The sequence below is a fragment of the Phalacrocorax aristotelis genome, chromosome 19 (assembly GCF_949628215.1).
Source record: "Phalacrocorax aristotelis chromosome 19, bGulAri2.1, whole genome shotgun sequence".
Lineage (NCBI taxonomy): Eukaryota > Metazoa > Chordata > Aves > Suliformes > Phalacrocoracidae > Phalacrocorax > Phalacrocorax aristotelis.
In genome coordinates this window covers 6,875,959-6,898,069 of record NC_134294.1, presented here as the reverse complement: position 1 = coordinate 6,898,069, position 22,111 = coordinate 6,875,959, and the positions used below count along the sequence as shown (strand labels likewise).

The 22,111-nt window shown below is 53.3% G+C and overlaps 1 protein-coding gene across 2 annotated transcripts; it reads left to right on the top strand.

The window, feature by feature from the left end:
* Window positions 1-20,648, top strand: TMEM240 (transmembrane protein 240). Of its 2 annotated transcripts, XM_075113824.1 has the most exons (4): window positions 1-1,186; window positions 1,419-1,525; window positions 13,416-13,624; window positions 16,832-20,648. In XM_075113824.1, exons 1-4 carry the CDS (start codon window positions 1,130-1,132, stop codon window positions 16,978-16,980), a joined length of 522 nt encoding a protein of 173 aa, XP_074969925.1. In that variant the 5' UTR covers window positions 1-1,129; the 3' UTR covers window positions 16,981-20,648. The 2 variants fall into 2 exon arrangements, with proteins under 2 accessions (XP_074969925.1, XP_074969924.1); XM_075113823.1 differs by lacking the exon at window positions 1-1,186 and having other exon boundaries at window positions 1,322-1,525.
* Window positions 20,649-22,111: the final 1,463 nt, after the last annotated feature.

The window sequence follows — 22,111 nt, the reverse complement described above, 5'->3', positions numbered from 1 at the left end:
GGCGCGGCGGAGTTCGGGGCTCCCACCGCCCGGGGAGGGGGGGGTCGGGGGGGGTCCCGGCTGCGCCCCAGCCCGCGGCCCCTCGGGGATGCGAGGAGGATGGGGCCGACCCCGGGCGGGAGGAAGGGCGGGGTGAGGATGGCGTGTGGGATTCAAAACGCGGCCAGGCGCCGCTGCCGGGGCTTCGCTCGGGAAAAGCGTGCGGCTGCGAGGCGGGGGGAAGCCCCGCAAGGGCAGGTCCGCAGAGCTGTCGCTGCCGCGGTCGCTCGCAATGAGCCGCTCTCGGAGCAGCGCCTCCCCACGTAGGTAAATGCCCGGGGTGGGGAGGGGGCGGCCGGCTCTGCCTGGGCGCATCTCCCCGCTGCATCCCGCATCCCTCCCCCGAGCCGAGCCACCCGGGAGGGGCTGGGCCGGGGGCTTCCAGCACGGAGCCGGGCAGCGGGGACACGCAGCCCCGAGCCGGGAGGGCTGGGGTTATTTTTTTTTGATGGTGGTTGTCATTTGCGGTATTTTTTAATTTTTTTTTTTTTTTTTTTTTTTTTTTGCACCGATCGGGAGGGGGGTGTGTGTGATTTTGGGGAGGGTCAGGGAAGAGGATGCAATGAGGCTCCCTCGGACTGGGTGATTTTTTTTGCAGCCTGCCTCCTCCTCCCCCAGCCTCCCCCCCCCCCCCACCCCCCCCCGGTTTTGGCTGGTTCGCTTTCCAGTTGCTGCATGAAGGGCTGTGCTTGTGGCGGTGTGTGCCCGCTCCCGGAGACGTGGCGCACCTCCCTCGGCTGAGGCCGCGGGGGGGGGGGCCGGGCGAAGGGGATCGGTTTTTAATTATTATTTTTTTATAATTTTCTTTTTAAATTATTTTTTTATTTTTTAATTTTTTTTACCTGTCACATCTGTCCTAGAAAAATAAAAAAATAAAACGGGCAGGGCGAGGGAGCCCGAGGCATCCCCGGCACGGGGGGAGCGCGCGTGTGTGCGCGGGGGGTCCCCGCCGCCCCCCGCCGCCCCGCACCGCAGCGTGCGGGCGCCGAGCGCGATGCGCCCCGGGCTCAGCTCTGCGGAATAGCGCGGCCGCCGCTCGCTGTCCGCGGGCTGGGGGCGGACGGACCCGACCGCTGGCAATTCCCTATTGATGTCCATGAATGCAAACACCATGATTTTCATGATCCTGGGCGCCTCTATCGTTATGGTAAGAGATTTTGCTTATTTCCCTCCCCTTTATTCCCCCCCCCCCCCCCCGCACCGTCCCTTAGGCTGTGCACCTCTGTGTGTATGCGTGCGTGCGTACGTGTGTGCGCCCCATTAAACACCAAAGATTATTTTTCTTTATGACTGCTTCACTCTTTGGCAATCAAACTAGAGTCAATGTTTTATTCCATCATCCAGAGTTGACCAGATGCCTTGGTTATGGGCTCTTACAGGCAATAGCTTGCTTGATGGACATGAATGCGTTGTTGGACAGATTTCACAATTACATCTTACCGCATCTGAGAGGGGAAGACCGAGTTTGTCACTGCAACTGTGGAAGGTAAGTTACCTGCATAAGCTCTCTCTCACCTGTCCCCCCAGCCCCTTCCCACCTCATCTCCCTGGCGAGGCACAGCGCGGTGGCGGCCAGCGGCAGGGTGCTGCTGGCTGGGCTACCATTTGTGCATTCTGGCTGTGTCTCACCTTCCTCAGCGACTCCTGCATGAACACAGGGGGGTTTTTTCTGCTTGTTTTTTTTCTGGAATAAGAGTTTTCTGTGGGCCTGGAATTCTATGGTTTTTTTTCTTTGTGTGCACGATTGTGTGTATGCATCCGCAAGCCCTGGGGAAGTGAGTAACTTTCATTTAAACGCTTGTCATTTTGCCTTTATTGTCACTGGGCCGTGTTGTTTCTTGGTGTGTTCGTGGTCTGGGTGTTGCAGCTGGTGGGTGTGTGGCTTAAATGGATTGGGGTTTGGAGAACCCAGAGGATCTGTGGCCAGGAAGGAGCGTTGCTCTCTAGGACAGCATCACTTTGAGGCTTCGTAATCTTTGATCAGCATTTAATTCTCTGTGGCTTTTCTCCTGAGAGTTGTAATGATGCTGGACAGAGCGCACGGAAGTGGCTGTGTTTGTGGAGCATTTAGTAAGCTGAGAGCATCAGGGTGGATTCTGTGCTAAGAGTAATGCCTTTGCTGTGTACAAGTTTATGACCGGACAAATCCCACCTCTGTCCACGGCTCTTCAGCAATCCTTAATTCTTCTAAACAACGTAGCACTTCTTGTGCTGTGTGTAATCACTGAGGTGCTCAGCCTGTAGCTGGGCTTTGGCTGCTCTCTGCGTTAGAGCCTGGGGACTGAGTTTTGGGGAGGTGAAATTCTCTCTTCTCTGTGGGACTGTTGTCAGTGATCCTTATTTGGCACCCCCCGAGGCCTCGCTCCCCTCCTGTGCCTGGTTACTCACTGCCTGCTGGAGACTTTCTCGTCTGTGGGGGAGTAAAGCAGCATAAGGCTGCGCCAGCTAAAGGACATGCTGGGGGAGCCCTCCCCTGCCACATCCAACGTTTAGGTTGAGCTTTGCTCCTCTTTCAGCTGCCTCCGGAACCAGCTACACACTGTCTTCCAGGTGTCACATCCCTCTGGTGTCCCTGGTGTGGAAGCTAAGCTGAAACTGGGGTGTGCAGAGCTCAAAGAAGGGAAACTGCTTTGCCCTTCCACTCTGCTCCGTTCATCGAAGGTGATCATTACCTTTCTCTGCACGGTTCCTCCTCAGACTCCTGTGGCAGAACAGCGAAGAAGGTACAGGCAGCACCTCTGGGGCCAAGCGCAGCCAGGCCCTGAGTGATCTAGTAATCAGACCCTAAATACCTGATCCTTGGTATAGGTAGAGGCCCGCAGGCACCTCTGTGTTAAGGTCAATGGGAAAGACTGTGGACAAGAAACCTCCACATCATCTTTGACTTTTTTTTTTGCAGATATTGGCTTTTTCTTAGGTAATTTTTTGGAGTCCTCTTGATGTTTTTCAACTGGTTTAAGAATTCTCCTCTGCCTCTTCACCAATTTTTCATTTTACGTGTCACAGCTGTGTTCAGTGGTGGTGAAAATTGGCTGCTGGTAATAGACTTTAACATTGTCTGGAGTGACTGAGGAGTGTCAGGTCTCACTGGTGGTGTTGGCAGACTGTCCCTTCTGCCCAAGTCGGAGAAGGTGGCAGGGGCACTCCTCTCTCCTCTAACTGTGTGTCTCCAGAGATGCTGTTGAGGCAGATAAATTAGCCATGGCACTCTCCCCAGACATAGTTAGGTCATTTCTTAGAAAGTGCACAAAACGGCTTCCAAATTATCAATCATGGACCTGAGAGGAGGCAAAAAGCGGAAGTTCACCAGTTGCCTTAGGTATGTAGAAGGAATGGCTCTTGCCAACAGAAATAACACACCAGGCTCTGCTCCTGGGCATGGGCTGTTGTGCATCAGCACTGGTTTCAACGTGTTCACGCTTTGAGGTAAGAGGCACTTGCACAGAGCACCCCTATGCGACGGGACTTTGTGTGGCCTTATGCTAAGGCTTGGTCTGTGATCCTCACCTGCAGTCTGTGAGCTCTTACCTGCTGCCTGAATGCCGGTCTTTCGAGTTCTCTGATTTAAAAGGCAGGTGATGCTGAACATGCCTTGTCCTTTAGGCAGCTGCCCAAGAGCTCCGAGTGCAGGCCTTTAGTGCACGTGGTATGAGCCATGAGCAATTCTGCCTTGCACTAGGAAAGGATGCGTCCTGGAGCGTGTGTGAGCAGTGGTACCAGGGCCTGGTAAAGGGCTCTTAATCTGCCCATGACCAAAGGGAGACCTTGGAGGAGGGAACTGGCTGCAGTTCACTGAGTTGCAGGGAGGAATGGGGAAAATGTGTACATGTTGCAGAAATGGAAGGAAAAGAGGAACTGGAATAAATGAAGATTGATGTGCACTAGGCTGAGCTGCTGCGATTACTGTTCTTCCCTCCTGCCCTAGCCTAGGTTGTAGTGTCAGTCACACCAACTATTTCATTCAGAAGTGTTTTCCTTCCACTCTCTTATCCTGGTTGTATCCTTCCTCAGGGTATCAGAGTGGACCCTTTCCCCAGGAGTGGTCTACCATGTCTGAGCACCGCAGGCTGGACTGTGTCTACCTGGCCTTGGGCATCCCGTGCACAGCCAGGACGTGCCCTCCAGAAGGAATCAGAATCTGCACTGAGCTTATGTCCGTGTGAGGGGCTGGGAACTGGTGCCTTGTGGGTGGTGGCCATGGACGGCGATGGCTGTGTGTGTCTCAGGTGCCAGCTGAAGCCAGGGGATCTGGGGCTCCGTGCTCTGCCCCTCTCAGGCCTCTATGTCCAACTTCATCCCTGCAAGGCTCCAGGGAAAAAGCCCAGACTTCATCCCTTGGCTGTCGCTGCTGCTCTTTGGTGCTAGAGTGCCCTTCCTGGCCAGAAGACTGGGAAGGCTGCAGGCGGCTCTGGGCTTTTGGCTTCTGGTGGGGGGCCAAAGGCAGATGTGTGTCATTAGTGCATCTGCAGCCCGGATCTCCACTCCCGTGGCAGTGGGATGGGGGCCTGGCTGTGTTTCCAGCTCCCTCTTCTCACTTGTTTCTGCCCACACTTTCTGCTCCGCGGGGAGGGGCGGCCGGGACACGGCGAGTCTCCCTCCAGTGTTGGTCTCTGGTGGGAGGCTGGCGGGCAGCAGCATGAGCCATTCCCGGGGTGCCCCAGGCTCTGCCCACATTTTGGTGGCTCTAGGCTTGTTAGATCACCTGGCTGCACGGCCAGCAGGGCAGGCTGTTCTGGCTGTCTCCTCAAAGAGCTCTTCGGGTTGCATGGAGGCTGTGGCTGGGGTCTCACGGGCAGCGATGTGTCTTTCCCTGGACTCTGCCAATTCTCCTCTCCATGGGGGACTGGGCCTAGCAAGGAGGTCCCAGGACAAGTGAAAGGGAGTGCTAGCTGATGGCACCTTGCCCACTTCTTCCCAAAATGCCCTCTGCCAACCCTTGCCTCATTTCCTGCAGCTGGGGACGATACTTCGGTGTTTTCCCATGTTCCTAAGCACTCGGTGTATTAGCAGCGACTGGGGAGAGTCGCTGGGGTAAAGACATTTGGGGAAGAAAACCAGCCCCATCTTCAGGCGCTGCTGACCACTGGACACTTGGCACTGCTAGGGCTGATCTCCACCCTCGCTACGCACACCCCTGTGGGGTGAGGGTCACTGGGGCTACTTGAGGCTGAAGCTGTTGCTTGTCACTTTATGCCAGAAGCAAAGTAGCAATTTGTTGAAGCAAGAGTGACCTTGCTATTCTGGGCCCTGGCAGGTGTTTTTCAGGTCTGCAATGTCAGAAGGGAGTTGTGGCCTCTTGCTGGACACAGGAGAACTTGTGAAGGCGGTGCTGTGCGAAGTTTTCAGTGGTTGCAGGGACAGGACCCCATGGCTGTCTGGCTGGGTGGTGCTGGGAGGTAATGCTGGCTGGAGCTGCACATGCAAACTGCTCTTCTCTCCCTCCCAGTGCAAAGAAACAGGTGGTAAACGCTGATGCATTTATGGTCTGTTAAGTGGCAACATCCACCGAGCCACTCTTCGGTTTGAGTGAGCCTGGGCTTGGCACTGCCTTTGCCATAGGAGCGATCCTGCACTGGGAAGGCAAAGCTGCCAGAACCCCTGAGGCCAGTCAAAGCCCATCTACAGTTGTTCAGTGAGAAAACAGTCGTGCCAGTCGCTTGGGAAGGGAAGCTGGTGTAGTGATGGTGCGTGGAGTGTGACCATCAGCAGAGAGACAGGACTGGCCCTGGCACCTGGTGCTGATACTGAGCCTATGCAGACATGCCCGGTGAGACAGGGACTCTTCCTCTCTTAACATCTGCCTTCTTGCGGGAGGAAGAAGGGGTGACAGCCACCTTTACACTCCTGCTGGCTCCTGTTGATGCCACGCATCAACAGGCAGGGATGTGCCTGCTGGAGCAGATCTCTGGGGGAGCTCGGCACTCTCTGCCCTCAGCAAGTGGAGATATTCAGGCTGTACAAATCGCTGTGTTGGGGTCTGCTTGCATGCAGGCATCCCAGCCCCTCTGGTCCTACCTCCTTGGGATGGACCTGTTCCCAGGAGAGAGCAGAGCTGTGGAGGACTGCAGAAGTGTAGCACTGCCCCAGTCCGAATGTCTCTGTCCCAGCCAGTAAAGGGTCCTCTCTGGAGGCAGAGAGCTGGCTGCAGATCAGGAGCTGGGTGATGTCATGCAAAGGAAAAACACCAAAGGGCGTCCGTGGAGGCAGGGTGAGTTGGAGAGAAGAGATGACACCTGCACAGAGCAAGGACCTGTCAAAACAGCCAGCGGGGCTTGGGAGTTCCCTGTCTGGGAAAGGACAGGGGCCTCAGGAGCTCTGGCCTGTGTTCTCTTGCCACTGACCTTTTGAGTGACCTTGGGTGAGTCTTTCCCTCCCAGGCAAGGTCTCTCCCCATGAGCGGGGCTAGAAAGGACTGAGAGGAATGTTAGGCTTACCTGAATGCCAACTCCCTGCAGCAGAGCTGGGGGCCTGGCCAGCCCTCAGGTCAGCTCTTCCTCTCTGAGGGACACTTCAGCCCTGCTCCCGCTAGGCTCTGATCCAGGAGGGAAAGTCTCAGGGCAAGGCTACGCTGGACCTGTCCTGAGCGACTGGTGTGCATGCAGCCCCTGCGGTGCAACGGGCTGCTTCCCAGGAGGGTTGTTGGGCTCAGGGTGGAAATGTGCGAGGTGGCTGCTGGCTGGGGCTCTGCCCTGGTGCTGGGGTCACTGGCAGCACCAGTGACCGGGGAGGATGGCTGGTGGTGCTGCAGCGGTGTTGACTTGTGGGAGCATGGGTTTGAATAATGCTGCTCGTTGGGCTCTGGATGTGAGGGGCCAGATGCTGCCCTCCACACTCACAGTACATTTTTGCTCTGTTTCCTCCGCTCCCAGCCACTCTGGAAAAGCCATTAAACCTCTCTGTCCCCAGATCCTCTGTGGATGTGCTGGGAGCGCTCGTTGCCTAGTGCTGGAGACCACCAGACCTTTCTCTAGGCTTCTGGTAGCTGCTACAGCATGAAGAGTCCCAGGGAGCGGGTTTCACCTGTGCAACGGTGCCATCCATGCCGGTCCGCAGATTGGCTTTGCTGGCAATGGCTCTGAGAGGCGCTGGGCTGTTTGGCATGTTTGGGGAGAGGCTGCAAGGTCAGACAGGGATGCAGGACAGGGAGGCTCTGTGCCTCCCTCTAGCACTGCTTGCAGCCCCTGTGTAGGGCATGCCGTGGGGGCTGCGCAAGGCAGCGTAAGCCACGTTCCCCCAAATCCTGCTGCAGCTGGTGGGGAATGGGTAGGTCCAGCCAGGCTGTGAGAGCTGCAACGTGAGCCGGGGAGATGTGACATGTCTGCTACCGACTGAGACCGACACCTGCCCGGGAGGGAGCCAAGCTGAGCCAGAGCATCAGCGTGCCGACATCCCCGGCGGAAGGGGGGGAAGTGGAAAGTGTAGGGGGAAGTGGAAAAATGTAGAGGCAGCGACGGGCTCTTTGCATTTAAAACGACGGATCAGTGGCGCTTTTTTAAAGGCTCCCGTGCTGTGCTTTGGCTGCAGCAGCCAGCACACACGCAAGGTCACTGGAAGGGACAATAGCGCTCTGGGCAGCTCGGTAGTGAAACTTCCCAGCCGTGCTGGCCAAGGCTCCGCTCCAGCCCGCTGCACAGCTTGCCCTGGGAGGGAGGAGAGAGGGTCTTCCCCCTTTGTCACAAAGGCTGGGGAAGGGGGCAAGGATGCTCCAGCTCTAGCACACGTGCGCAGACACAAGCACTGTGCTGCCTTTGTCCAGCAGCTCCAGTTTCTCACCTCGGCCAGGTGCTGTCTAGCTGGGGATGGATCTGCAAATCCAGTCTCTCGCTTGGAGAGAGCAGCTGCTGGCAATCACCAGACCCTCCCGCTTTTGAGGGGGTTTCTGGCCTGAAGGGTGGTTACGTTTCTTTTCCTACAATTACATCAGCTTCCCACGGAGGCTCCACCACATCAAGGGTGGGCATGGCTGTTAGGGGTGGCTGAAAGTGCGTGGCACATGAAGGGAGGCAGCGCCTGATTAATCTAGTAGGAATTGGCCTGGATTTGTTGTGTCAATTGATACCAGCGTGAACTGCGCAGGAATTGGCCCTCAGGTTATTTGATATATCTTTTTATTGTAAAGAAACATGGTCAGGTCATGGGTTTACCTTTTGAGGACCGTGTGTGCTTTGTGACAGCTCTCTCGCAGCTGAGAGCGCTGTGAACCCCAGCGTCCTCACACCCACACCAGCCGTCTGACTGCTGCCTAAGGTGATGCAAGGCTGAAGGAGATTTTTGTCTCTTCTCAAATGTCTTTGGTTGGTGAAACAGGCACTGGCTGGAGGGTTATGTCAGCCCCTGGATGGCCACGTTTCTGAAAACAGAAAAAGCTCTGAGGAGCTGCCCTGCCAGAACCCGGTCTCTAGCCCTCCCTGGAAGTACGCTGGCATGGAGCTGGTGGTGGCTTGTGGCACCTACATTCTGCTCAGCGTGGAGGTGATATGTTCCTTACCTGGATCCAGCCCCCAGAACCATCAGAACCATCCAGGCCACGTTCCAGTTTCCAATTCCCTTGATTCCAGGTGGGGACCCTGGACCTTTGTGCACTATTAATAACGTGCTGTGCTGATGTGCCAGTGTCTCTGAATCAATCCTGTAACACCCCCAAGGACTTGAGCTGCAACAGAAAACTTCTGGGGGTCTGTCCCTGTTCTCCTCCCCATCTCAGTGGCGCCGCTCAATCCTGTTAAGCCAAAACAAAGCATAAATATCCCTGCAGCCCAGAACCCCTAACTGTTGCACTAGCAGGAAAAATTCAGCTTCCCTGAACCTTGCTAAACACTTTCCAGAAAACTCTGCAGAGGGGAAACCTAGCACTGGCATCTCCACTGCATGGAACTGCTCTGGTAACCCAGGGCTCCCAAAAGCTGCCTGGAAGGTAGCAGTGCAGGGCCTCAGGTGCTTTCCTGGGTGCTTTAGTGACAGGAGGCTTTTCTTATAAGGAAATTTGCACCTAGGATCCAACTCTGATTTCTGATACTTGGAAAATCAAGTTGCCAAATCCAGATAGGTCAAAGTTTTTGCTGTCTGTTGAATTTTGCGTCCCATGAATCACCTTTGGACTGCTTGGTGGCTCACCATACAACAGGACTGACTCCTTTCTCCCCTGGGCACGACTGTGCCGCAGCACTTCAGGCTGTACAGGCAAAGGGCTGGCACAGGGATGCTGTGAGGGCTGAATCCCTTCTTATGGAAACCTGGAAGCCAATGGCCACTTTGTGTGCCCAGCCCAAGCCCCTGCATGAACAATGAGAAAGGGTCAACCAGCCATCCTTTCCTGGAGCTTCCTCCCTCTGTTGTCGGTCTGAGATGCGCCTTATGGCTCATGGGTGTGCAGGGATGTCGGTGCAGTAGAGAGGTTGTGTTGAAAACTGTTCTTGCCAACTTCAGCTGCACCCCAGAGCCGGCTATGTTGTCTTTCTGTCTGCCCCATTCCATCAGGATCATTTAGACCCAGATCTAAATGACCTACAGACCTAGAGTCGGTGCTGTGGAGCCCGGAGAAGAGATGGCTCGGGGGGGGATATTATCAATGTATATGAATACATGAAGGGAGACTGTGAAGAAGGCAGAGCCAGGCTCTTTGCACTGGTGCCCAGTGGCAGGACCAGAGGCAACGGGCACAAACCGAAACACAGGAGGGTCCATGTGAACGTCGGGAAACGCTTCTTCACAGCGAGGGTGACTGAGCACTGGGACAGCTTGCCCAGGGACGTTGGGGTCTCCCTTCTTCGTGATATTTAAATGCCGTCTGAACATGGTCCTGGGCAAGTGGCTCTGGGTGGCCCTGCTTGTGCAGGGGGTTGGACCAGGTGACCTCCAGAGGTCCCTTCCAACCTCAACCATTCTGAGATTCTATGATTTTATGGAAGCTACAGGGCAGAAATAGGGACTACACCTCTGAGTCTGGACTCTCCAAATCACTGGGCTTTGGGGACAGTCCCCTTCCCATGGAAAGGCAGCTGCAAACACAAAAGGAGTGTCAGGCCCTTGCTGCTGCCCCGAAGGTGCCGTTCAGCCCAGTGATGACCAAAGGAAGCTGGGAGAGCTGGAGGAGATCCCACTGCAGTGTGCAGTGTCAGCCTGCGCTGAGGAAAGGGACAAGGCAGGGAAGAGGTGACTGTGTCCCTTCCCTCAATGCCCTGCAAGCAGAGAACAAGAGCTGTGAAGAAAGCAGGCTGTGCGGTAGGGAAAAACCTCTTGTGACGCACGTGAGGACAGTGCCGTGTCCCACGTTACTGCAGTGCTAGCCGTGCCACACGTGTGTCTGCGTGTGTGCACACATGCAAGTGCTACAGGCACATCCCCGCTCCTGTGTACTGGGGGAAGTTTGGCCGTGGGAGTGGTGTGCTCCGGGACCCTCTTCTGGTACAGGGCTGAGACCCTCTGTGAAAACCACCTCGTATGTGCAGAGAGGTCTGCACTCGCTTCCTAGGAATGGGGCTGTCCTCGATGTGTCTGGGAAGTTTCGTTTCTCTCAACCCCAAAGATGGCTGTGTGTTAGGGATGCTCTGCATGGGGAGGCTTTGGATAGCTCTGTGGGTCATGGCACAAAGATGCAGGGGGAATACATGCCAGCTCCTGCTGAGGCACTCAACTTCTTGAGCCTGTCAAGGAGTCTAGGTTTCTGGAGGCGTTTGTGGACTCAGCCCTTAGGCTGCTTCTGTACTGCAAGAAGGAAAAGGGAGTAAGTTAAGGACCTGGCAGGTATCCTTGGCAGTGCTGGGGGAAGCGTGGCACATGGGAGGGATGTGTGAGGCTTGCCTTTTCCACCTCTGCAAAGCTGCTTGGCTGTGTTCATGAAATTAATGGGAGCCCTCCCTTTCCTGAATAAAAGCTCCATTTTTGGAGCCCTCCCTCATACACCCTCTGCCCCCTAGATTTTTCCCTAACCAAATGAGGGGGAAAAAATTCCCTGGTTACAAACCAACCATCAAGAGGAGGCATGAGCAGGGACTGCCCTTAGCCTCTGAGGTCACTTTGAGCTGCCACCAGAGCTGGCCTGGATGCCTTTCCTTTCTGCTACTGCCCCAGTCTGGCCCTAGTACCGGGGCCTTTGCTGAATGCAAATGGGGAGCAGTACGAGCAGCAGGAGCATAGCTAGATGGGCTTCCCATCCACACAGCCCTTTCCACCCCCAAGACCATGGTGCCAGGTTGTACACCAGCCCTACATGCCTTGATCTGCCGGGAGCTGGTGCCTCTGGTGCAGGTGGCCTCCATTAAGTCATTGCTGAGATTAGGGCTGTTTTCAGTAGGTTCCTTTGAGTGGAGGTTTGTTTGTGTAAATATTTGGACGTTTCTCAGGCATGATTATTGAGCAACCTGCACCTCATGCATATTCAGCGGCCGCCAGCGATCGCCTCCTCTCCTGCATGTGGGCACAGGGCTGGGTCCGTGGATGTGGGAGAGACATGAGTGTAGGTGATGCTGGTGGGGGTGGCGGTGGGCAGTGCTGGGGAGAGCCCCATGCAACCGTGCCCAGGCCTTGAGCTGGGAGCACTGGCGATGCATCTGCGCTCCAGTGCCAGGAGTGTTGTGGTGGTCTGATGCGTTCAACCTTAGCAGTGCTGGCAGGCACGTGGAGCTGCTGAGCGCACCTTGCTGGGGCTGCCTGGCCATTCCTGGGCTCCCTGGCAGCACCTGCCCAAGCAGCGCCTGCCTCTAAATCAGGCAGTGGGAGGAGGCAGGATGGCTAAGCACAGAGCCTGGGCAGCCTCATGGCTCCTGGCTGCTCTCAGGGAAGGTTAAGAGCTATTTAAAGCAGATGCAGAGGCTCCAGAGCAGCTCGCTTCCAGTTTTGCTTTGCATCCTGCATCCTCTGTCATCTGGGATCCTGCAATCCCACATCCTCAGCTCACCTGTCACAGCTGGTCTCCTCCCATTCAGCCCCCACAGACCTGCCTTATTTTTTCTACTCTACAACTCCCTCACTCCATCTTTGCCATTTTCCTGCTTCTTTCCAAGTTAACCAGGGTTTTTCAAGCAGTTCAGCATCATCCCAAGCCTGGTCTCCATCATTTCATTGCACAAATGAACCAGCTCACCCTTCTGGCATAAGGCATGGGGCCAGCCTCTTCAGAACCTGTGAGAGAGATGTAAGTCTCCGAAAGCTCCGGAGTCCATGCTTTCCCTCTAAGGAGGCTGGCAGCCTGTGGCACAGCAGCCCTCCCTCCCTGCCGCCTGCTGCTGTGCACGATGGCAGGCGGGGCAGCTGCTGCACTTCTGTGCTGGCTGGGGACGGCACTAAGCTGATGGCTATTTTTTTGGAGGCTGGTTACAGTGCAAGGTCAGGCCAGGCCTCTGGCCACGTCCCCGGCGGGTGGGGAATGGTGGGCTGCGATCGAAGGCAGGCTGCAGGGTGCTGGCAGATCCTGCACCCAGCTGGGTCAGGCTGGGAGACCTTCCTGAGCCAGAGGGCTGCAGGAGGGAGCTGAGATTCAGCTGCAGCCGCCGTTTATCCCAGGCAGCATTCAGGGCACTAAGGGGGGGCTTGCTGGCTGCTCCTGCGCTGAGAGAGGTTTCTTGCTATCTGCTACAGGCAGTAATTGCTGCCTGTTCCTTGAGGAGGGTGAGGGAGACCCGCGTCCCAAACCACCCCAGTCATGCAGTAAGAGAACCTGAGACGGTCTCAGAGCTTGCATGACTTTTCCGGGAGTGATACGCTGCAGGGTCTCTGCCATCTGCTGTCTGAGGATGAATTCAAGGCATGCTTTCAAGTACTTCCTCCATGGCTGCAAACATGCTCTGCTCTAATATGTGAAAGGTACAATTCTCATTATACTCTGAGAATGGGACACTAAGCAGAACGGCACACCCCTGGAGAAGTGCCGTGAAGCTGCCAGCTCGGGCACTGCTGCATAGCAGAGGACTTTTCTAAGTACTGTGAGGCAGTATGTTATGATCGCACTTGCAGGGCTACACTCTCGGACTGTGCGTACTCACAGGAGCAAAGTGCTGCCGACCTCTGAATGCCAACACGAACGTAGTAGTGCCCTTTATGTCTCTGGGGGGTGACCACTCCAACCTCATGCTGTCCTTAATATTATCTCCCACTTTACAGATGATGAACTCAGGCACAGAGAGCCTGTGTCAGGAATGCGACGCAAGTTCCAGGCATGGGTTCAGGTTTCTATTCTTTTCTGCCTCGCTCTCTGCCAATTCCTCTGCTGACATAAGCACAAAAAGCCAAGACAGCGCTTCTGCTCCCAGGGATTTTTGGTTGAAACTTGAAGGAATGGTGTTGAACCAGCCCCTGGCCACAAGAGCAGGTGCTGGATGGAAAAACGTACTCTGCTCTTCTCCACTGATGCTTTTCCCTGTTTCTGTTCCCTGCAACAGGCATCATGTCCATTATGTTATCCCGTATGATGGGGATCAGTCAGTGGTGGACTCCTCAGAGAATTACTTTGTGACTGACAATGTAACCAAGCAAGAGATTGATCTGATGCTGGGACTTTTGCTGGGCTTTTGTATAAGCTGGTTTCTGGTGTGGATGGATGGGGTTCTCCATTATGCAGTGCGAGCCTGGAGAACCAGCCGACGGTATGGTAAGTGCAGCCTGGTGGGCTCCCTTCGCTTTCCTCAACCCCTTGCCCCGTCCTCTGAGGCTGGCAGAGAGGGAGGAGGTCAACAGTCTTGCAGCGGTTGTTCCATGTAGGTCTGGCACAGGCCTGACCAGCCATATCCCAGCCCCCTTTATCGAGCAGGGATGTTGAGTGGGGAATAGCCAGCCGAGGATCCTGGCCCTGAGGGCTCTGCTTTGGGAAGTGTCAAGTACACGTTGGTGCAAAGGGGTGTTTGATGGAAAGCAACATGATTAGCCATAGGCAGGCTGGCAGATGGTGGTTGAGTGTCTGCACATGTGGGCAGAATATTTTCAGGCCAGACAAAACTTCCCTGAAATCTGGATTTTTCTGTGCATATAATTTGCAGCCAGGCACATGGTTATGGAGCGCAGCCTCTTGTTGTTTGCAGAAACTTGTGACAATGTGATGACAGTGACAGACATTCCTGTGTTGTGTCAGGGACGCATCAGCTGAGGTTTCCCCATCCTCGCTGCTGTTCCAGGTGTGCCAATATTTTTTCAGTAGCGCCATCAGCCCCACAGGGAAAAGCGTTAGCCTTACTAGTTAGTCTTTGGGCCAGTTAGCTTAGCATCCTGAACTAACATCCTGAGAACAACCACCAGACGCCCTCTCTGCCCTTCTTTGCTCTCTCAGCACGGACGTCCCATCGACTTCAAGTCTTGGAGGGGAAAAAAGAAAAAAACCTATTAAAATAGTGAAAGACTTGAAATTCCATAACAGTGTACCTACAAGTCTCAGTCTCTCTCACTCTGACTGATGGTGGCTGCTAAATTACAACTCAGAGGAAAAAGAAAGTGAGCAAGAGAAAGATTTATCTGTAAACCTGTAAGAAATTCTAATTAGGGAAGTGGACTATCTCTTTCTAAAAACTCAGATCAAAATGATATTAATTTCTCATTAGTCTTCCCAAATCCCCAGCAGCTTGCTTGAGCACTTTCTGAGTCAGGACTCTCTTGAGGGCGTGTTGCTGTCATTTCCCAAGCAGAAGGCACATTGTCAGCGTTTCCAGCGAGAGCTGAGGTACCGAGCCGATCTCGAGGCCGTGACACCTGGTCCTGATCAGGCCACCTGTAGCTGTGGTCTCGTCAGTGCCCATGAAGTCAGCAGGGCTGGCAAGGGCTGTCCTTGGGTGAGGTGCCGTAGTGAGTGCAGCAATATTGTTCCTCAGAGCTGTTGCTTTTCATTGTGGAGCGGTGAGCTACAGACGTGGTATCGCCCTCTAACCTGCCTTCCTGTGAATGGACGCTGCACAGATTTTTATTTTTAGTAAATAAGGGTAATGCTAGTAATTCATTTAGTATTTAAGCTGAGCGATTTTTTTCTTTTGTTTTTTTTCCCCTGTATATGCGTATTCTAAAGCTTTAAGAAGGGGGTTGGCCGATGGTGCAATATACTGTGCAGATACATCTTTTCAGAAAACAGAGTATTATTTTGCACCCAGCTTTTTCTTCCCTCAACAACCCCATTGGCAGTGCCCCTTCCATGGCGCGGGAGGCTGACCCCCCACCCCGGCCTGAGGCGTCGTCTCTTAGTGCCGCCTTAGTGCTGCACCGGCCTCAGGAGACCGCGCTGCTCCGAGACCAGGTTGGTTGTTCCACGGTGGTGTGCTTGCACTGCTCCCACCTCTGTGAACAACCCTGTGTCCTCACAATCAAACGTGGGGTCGAAGAGGCCCGGGAACCCCTCCTCATCCAATCTGTAGGTGAGGCTTCCCGTGTCTCCCATGCGCTGGGACGTGATGTCTCTTTCCACTAAGGGTTTTTACATGACTTGAACTGTTCTGTCCAAAGAGAACAGAGTGCGCTTGTGTGCTACGCTGAGTATGTTTCACTAAAGACAGGCTAAAAAAAAAATCACTGGGGAAATTTGGAGCAAAATAACGAACATTGAGCTTTTAGGTATTTCCTAGTCATTCAAATCAACTACGCAAACCTAGTAATTTCAAAGGCAGTAAGCAAAAGGGATAGTTATTTCTTTGTTGAACAAGTACCTAAGCTAAAATTCCCTTCTAAAGAAAGAAACGGTGCCTGTGACGATGGGAGATAGGGGTAGGGGTAACACAAAATGCTGTACTGGTGCAGAATGTAGAGCCCTCCCTGAAATACATGAGTACCACTTAGCAATGACTCAACGTCACACTGCGGCCTGATCAGCTTAAATTTTGGTCTGTTAGAATAACCTATAGCTCCTTCCTGATGGAAGAGATTTCTTAAAATAGAAAATATTCTATAGAAACTCAGACATCAGATCGCGCTTCGCGGTCGCTGCAGTGCTGGTCAGAGCAGCCACCCACCACCTTAGGACAGTTGCAGTGGTTCAGCTTTATACAATCTATTGTTCGCTGAGTCTTTCAAATTCTCCTCTGTGGGGTTGGGCTAAGTGTATTTCTGGGTGGGATGACCCAAAGCTCTCCTGAAACTGAACGGCAGCTGAAACATTGCTGGGTTCATGGAGTGGGGGCTGAAACACTGGATGACAAGCGATGCTGTCCAGCCTGCTGTGGGGCAGAAAGGGGCTTGTGCTGGTCTGGCGTGAAATGGGCCAATGTTTTAGGAGACAGAAGAGCCAGGACAGAACAGGGGTGATACATATGCAGCAGCAGAGCAGCTCCCTGCCAGCTACAGAGATAAGCAAAGATCAATATGAGGTTACTGCCTTTGCCAAATCTTGCCCATACTGTCAGCCCGACGTTCGGAGTGTGACTAAGGCACAAGGAGGGCTGAAGGATAGGGCTCATCACAAGGAGCTGGGTCCTACCAAGAGTCGAAAGCTGGGGTTTGCCTCTTCTAGCTCGCACCCTCACTGTCATGACGGGCCAGCGCAGCCTGCCTACGCCGCCCTTGCAAGGAGCCGTTCCTGCAGCAGGCGCAGCCGGTGTGTGCTGCCTGCTCAGGGTCGTGTCCGGGGCTGGGGATCCGCTCATCGCATTCAGGCACAGGCTGTTGCCAGTCTGGGAGAGGAGCGGGCAGCGCTGTGGCTTCAGCCAAGGCATGAAGGCTGGCTGGGGGGCAAGCGTGGGCTGAAGGGACGCCGCAGGGGTGGCCTTGCCAAGGCTATAACTAGTGCCTGATCCCTGAGGGGCAGGCTGGGAGCAGGGCTAGGCAAGGCAGAACATGGGTCTCACCATCCCTCTAATACCTCATCTTCCTTCTCCTTTCTGCCTTCCAGACAATTCCTGGTCTTGGATTCCAAAATTTTGTAACTTAAAGGAGTTCAGAAAACGTCACCACAGGCAGTACGAGGAGGCGACTGGGAACATGGTGCACATCAAACAGAAGCTGTACCATAACGGGCACCCTAGCCCGCGGCACCTCTGAGGAATGCCTTCCCCTCCAGAGACTGCAGTGAGGTTTTAAAAAGGACTTTGCTCTTCTTCCAGGGGAACAGCTACTAGTTTGCTCCTCTATGGAAGGCAGCCGAGGACACAATTTTACTTACCCATCCTGTGTGTCCCTGTGGCACACCACAATGCACAACTAAGCCAGTCCTGGATGCTACGCAGCCAAGACATTGCACTGTGTTCCACATTTTATTGTCAGACTTGTGTATATATGTAAAAAGCAGACAAAAACAAACAAAAAAAAAAAAAGAGAAAAGAGATTTGCATTATACTTTCAACCCCCTTTTCCTGGCTTTCACGGCTGTCCTGCACATCCAGCTACCCTACGGGGAATGTTGGCCAAGGGTGTGGAGGTGGGACGACATGAAGACAATGCAGGTTCTCATCCAAGACCTCAAACCCCCTGTTTCTTTGGTCCTTTGGCTTGGTTTTGCTCTGCTCTGTTCCTTCTGTTGCTAGAATGGCTTGGCTGGTCACAGGTTTGGATGGGGAATGCTGCCAGCTGGTCGTGAAGGCACAATGTCCCTTTTGCTTTGGTTCATGTTTTGGGGAGTTGCTGTGGGATAAGGAAGTCCTGGGAATATAGAACTGATTTGTTGTTTGCATCGCTATACACTGAAACCTGCCTTAAGCAATCCAAGAAATCTTAGTGCCAGGGGAACAGTGCTATAAGGTATCAGTCCATTTAACAGGGCTGGTGCTGCCTGGTTTACACCACTTTTATAATGGTGGTACCTTGCTGATGTCAGTGCTGTTATTCTTCACTAATGCTAGAGAGGAGTTGCTCCTGATATGCAGGGAAAAGTGTATTGAGTTGAAAGGTGTTAGAGCTGACTTGTACCCTGATCATACCCCTCTGCTGCATAAACACCACCCACCCCTTGCCTGGGAGGAAAGGAGCTGCTCTCCCCTCTTGGAGGGTGAACCTGAGGCCCTGGTTAATACCACCCTGGAAACACTGACAATGCCGTGAGAGGGTCCTGCTAACAGTCTCACCCTTCCTGCGCATGAATAGCCACCTATCTTCTTGTGCTACTGCTCTGAGCCGAAATCGCCCACCAGCAGCAGGCTGGGCTTGGCTTGAGGAACACAGAGAGATGTGGGCCTGAAGCCAAACTCATCTACAGAGTCAAACGTCCCGATAATGGATTCAATCAAAGTACAAGGATGCTCTAATGTGGTTTTTGCCTTCGCTTCCCCTGGTCACAGCTTGGGTGTGGGTTTCAAGGAAGCTACCAAGTGTCTGAAACAAACCCTATCCAGAGACCTCCTTCACTTCCAGTGCGCGTTGCCTGAAGGCGGTGATAAAGCCCACGTGCACCTGGACAGCGCAGTGGTAGCCGATTCCTGTAGCAGCCATGTTCTGCTGGCGCAGAGAAGCAAACGTGCCCAGACTGCATTGCTTTTGCGCGTGCTGGGCAGCAGTCGGCAATAGCCCTGCTGGCTGCAGTGGGAAGAGAGAGATTTTTATTGAGAGGAATAAAGGAAGGAGTTGCTAGCCCTAAGAATTTAAGGTGGTAGCCCTGAATCCTAATCATTTCTCCTTCGTTCATCATTTGTTATTGAGTGGCCTTGTGCTTAAATGGGGAAAGCATCCAGACCAAAAAGATGACGAATATTATCAGAAACCTCTGTTTTCTTCTCTGGATCCCTTGACTCTGTCAATGGCCTCCTATTGTTTGGTTGCAATGTCTGCGAAGGGAAAAGAACACCATGACTCCCTGCTTTTCCCCTCTTTGCTTTACCTGTTGTATCTTGGGGTTTTTTTGGTCATTGTTTTCTATGCCCAGGATCAGTTGAGTTATTTACAAGCCCCAAAGCTGGCCAAGAGCCAGCCATACCTGTTTCTCTGCCCTTCCCACCTTCGCTATTCCCTAGTGCCTCTTGTCTTGGAGCCCCAGTTTCTGTCTGGGCCTAAATAATTGCCTGGTCTGTACTTATGTCTGTCTGCTTGACTGTCTGTCACTTAGGCCTTCCTATGGTTGTAATGTCTGCAGGCACCTGTTAGTATCTAAAGAATGAGTTTTCCTTAAGCAACTTCTTTCCAAGACACGCGGCTTTGGAACCTCCCTCACTGTATGAGCTTTGTGCATTTGACCATATGGGCTCATCCTCAAGTGTCGTAAGATGCTCATGTCAGTGGAGTGTTACTCATACAGTGCCAGGTGAGCGCTGGCCAAGCAGCTGTCCTGTTTGCCCCTGTGTGCTGGCACGCGCCTAACTGACAGCCAAGGATAGGGACTGTATTATAAACAGGTACATGGCATGGACATGTCTTCAGGAGGGACAACATTTTGCAGGGGAGAAAATTCCATCATGATAAGGACAAATACTCAAATACTGAGTCTCTGGAACTAGTTACGGGGGGGGTGGGGGTGGGAACCACTTTAAATAATCTTTCCAGTTGGAGCCTCTCACAAGAGAGACTTAAAGCAGTGACCTAAACTCAGACCGAATTGAAAGTCTGGTTCTGCCCTGCTCTAGCAACTGACCTTAGTTAAAATATCATTAAATATGAAACTTAAAAGAGTGAACTGATGGCTCACCCTGATCCACACCAGAATTTCAGAAGAATATGAGGCTCTGGAAGAGAGGAATAAAAAAAGTCCTACATGGTACATATTCCCATTGTTTAACAGATTGATTTTTAAATCTGCTGGCTGCAGCTATTACCTTGTGGGCCTATGTCTTGTTTACAGTTAGTCAAAAAATAAAACAAAAAAATACTCTCAGTGCAATTAAATTTACTGGGAGTAATTCACTGGTCTTAAATCCAAGGAAACCAGAAATATCCTCATAGAGCAAGGTTTGTCCCAGCACACACTAAACTAATGGGATTAGTCCTGGGACTAGGCCTTTGCTTCTCATCTTTAATAAATAAGGGGCAAAGGCCCTTCCCATGCAGTAAGGCCAGGTCCTATTCCTGACCCAGGAGGTCTGGTGCCTCTTCTGTGCAGGTGTGATTCCAAACAGCCAGCTTAACAGCGACACAAGGTCGGATTCCTCGTGTGAGGGACCCTTTTCCTCCAAGTCTAGGAAGCTACTCTAGCTTTGACCCTCGTAACAGAGACCAGAATGTGCTGGTTGCTGGGACTGGATAACCTTACACACCAAGTAAGGCTGCAGCGGTGAGGCGTCCCTGCGCAGGAGCAGCCCAGCTCCCACGTGCCATTTAATCCGTGGTGATGGTCAGAGGATCGTTGGTCCCAAGAGGCAAATGCCTGCCACGCCTCCTCTGTGGGGAGCCCCCCATGAGAAGCAGGAGGTAAAAGAGGCAGCTGTGTTTGGAGTATTGCAGAACCCCCGTACCAGCACTGCGTGGCCCCAGGCAGCACCCGCTCTCTCTCTGCTTGACATCAGCGCTCCCGTCCCTATCCCACCCCCTCAGCTGAGTCTGCTCGAGGTGTGAGCCGTACCAACACTGTCTGACTTCGTGGTCTCTGTCCAAGTGAGGTGGCTACCGCTGCTCACAGCTCAGTTGTCTGTAAAGTCTGCCGTTGCACTGTCTTCTCCCGTGCATGCGTTCGTTTTGCTTTTGTCTGGTTGTGGGGGTGTTTTCTCCTTGTTTAATTGTCTGAGATGTACTAGTGTTGACTTGTTTGTTGTTCTCTTGCCTCTGATCCAGTCTTCACACACACAAAAACAACACTGAACAAAAAAAAAAAAAATCCAACCCACAAATCAAAACAACAACAACAACAAAACCCAAACCCAGCAACAACCCCGAACAAAAAGGGTTCAAGTCGGGAGAAAGTGATGGTGGCATCAGGGAGTTGACACAACAAGGTCAGGGCTAGGCAAGACACTGGTCAGAACCTGTGGAAGAGAAGACATGGGGCTGCAAAGCTTACAGCTGGCAGCTGTGTCTGTAATGGCAGCTCCGTAGGGACAAAGGAGTGGGAAGCGTGCACCATGCCTTAGCACTCATCCGCCAGATGCTTTGAGGGAGGCTTCTGCAGAATTAGATAGCGGGGGGAATTTTGTGCCGCCTCAGGAGGGGCTATTTTTAGAGCAGAGACAGAGCTTAAAACTCTATGTGCCAATTCTCCAGAGCTGGGGTTAGCGCTGGAAACAGTCTCCCGCGTGATTTTGGTGCGAGGAGCCCAGGTTTGGCTGCCTGCACCCCGAATGGGTGCGTGCTGGTGGTCAAGATCTGGTGCAAAGGCGAGGTGGGGAAAAGCAGAGGCTTGTGAAATCCATCACATCGACAAGTAGGTCCGTTTTAAATTCAAGCAGCCACGTACCAGCACTGCTGAATAACCCCCTTGCCCCTCAGTGAGATCCCTGAAGGGAGCGTGAAATTAAACGCTTTCTATGCCAACCTTCCGTTCTTACCACCTTCTTTCTTCTCAAGAGAGCCACACATTAAAGAGCAGGCCTGTCACGCAGGTTGTCTCCTCCACTTTGCTTCTTATCTGGCAGCTGTCAATCCACCACGCTCAGCGGCTCGCACCAGGAGGGGTGTGGGGAAGGGAGCCAAATTCACCGTAGGTGTAAGACGTGCTGTGCCAGGGAGGGGCACATTGCTCCAGGAATGAGAGGAAAGGAAGAGCCCAAAGCCACCAGACTTGGGATTTCAGGTGTAGCTCGGAGCAGACCCAAGTACTACGCATGCCGCCTTTGGCCGGCTGCTCTGACACGATGAGGAGGACCCTCCCTCTTTGAGGAAGGGTTTGGGAAGGTGTCTCCTGTGCTGCCAGCCACCCATCCGCTGTACCCTGTTACTGCTCAGCTAGCCCTTGAGCCAGCCATGGACGCATCACAGGCCCATCCTGGCTGAACTGTCTGGCAGCACCTATCAATAAACAGTAAAAGACGGACGAGAGCTCGGGACGCATGTCCCAGGCATTCACAGCATGGAGGGGTGGTTTCAGTTACTCTCACTGCTACTCTCTACCTCATTTTCCAGTTGCACTCACCTGGGAGAAGAGAATCCCTGATAAAAAGGGGTACTAAAAAGAGTAAGATGATGAAGGGTCTGGAGCACCTCTCCTATGAGGAAAGGCTGAGAGAGCTGGGACTATTCAGCCTAGACAAGACAAAGCTCAGGAGGCTCAATGTGTATAAATACCTGAAAAAGGGTGCCAAGTAGATGGAGCCGGGCTCTT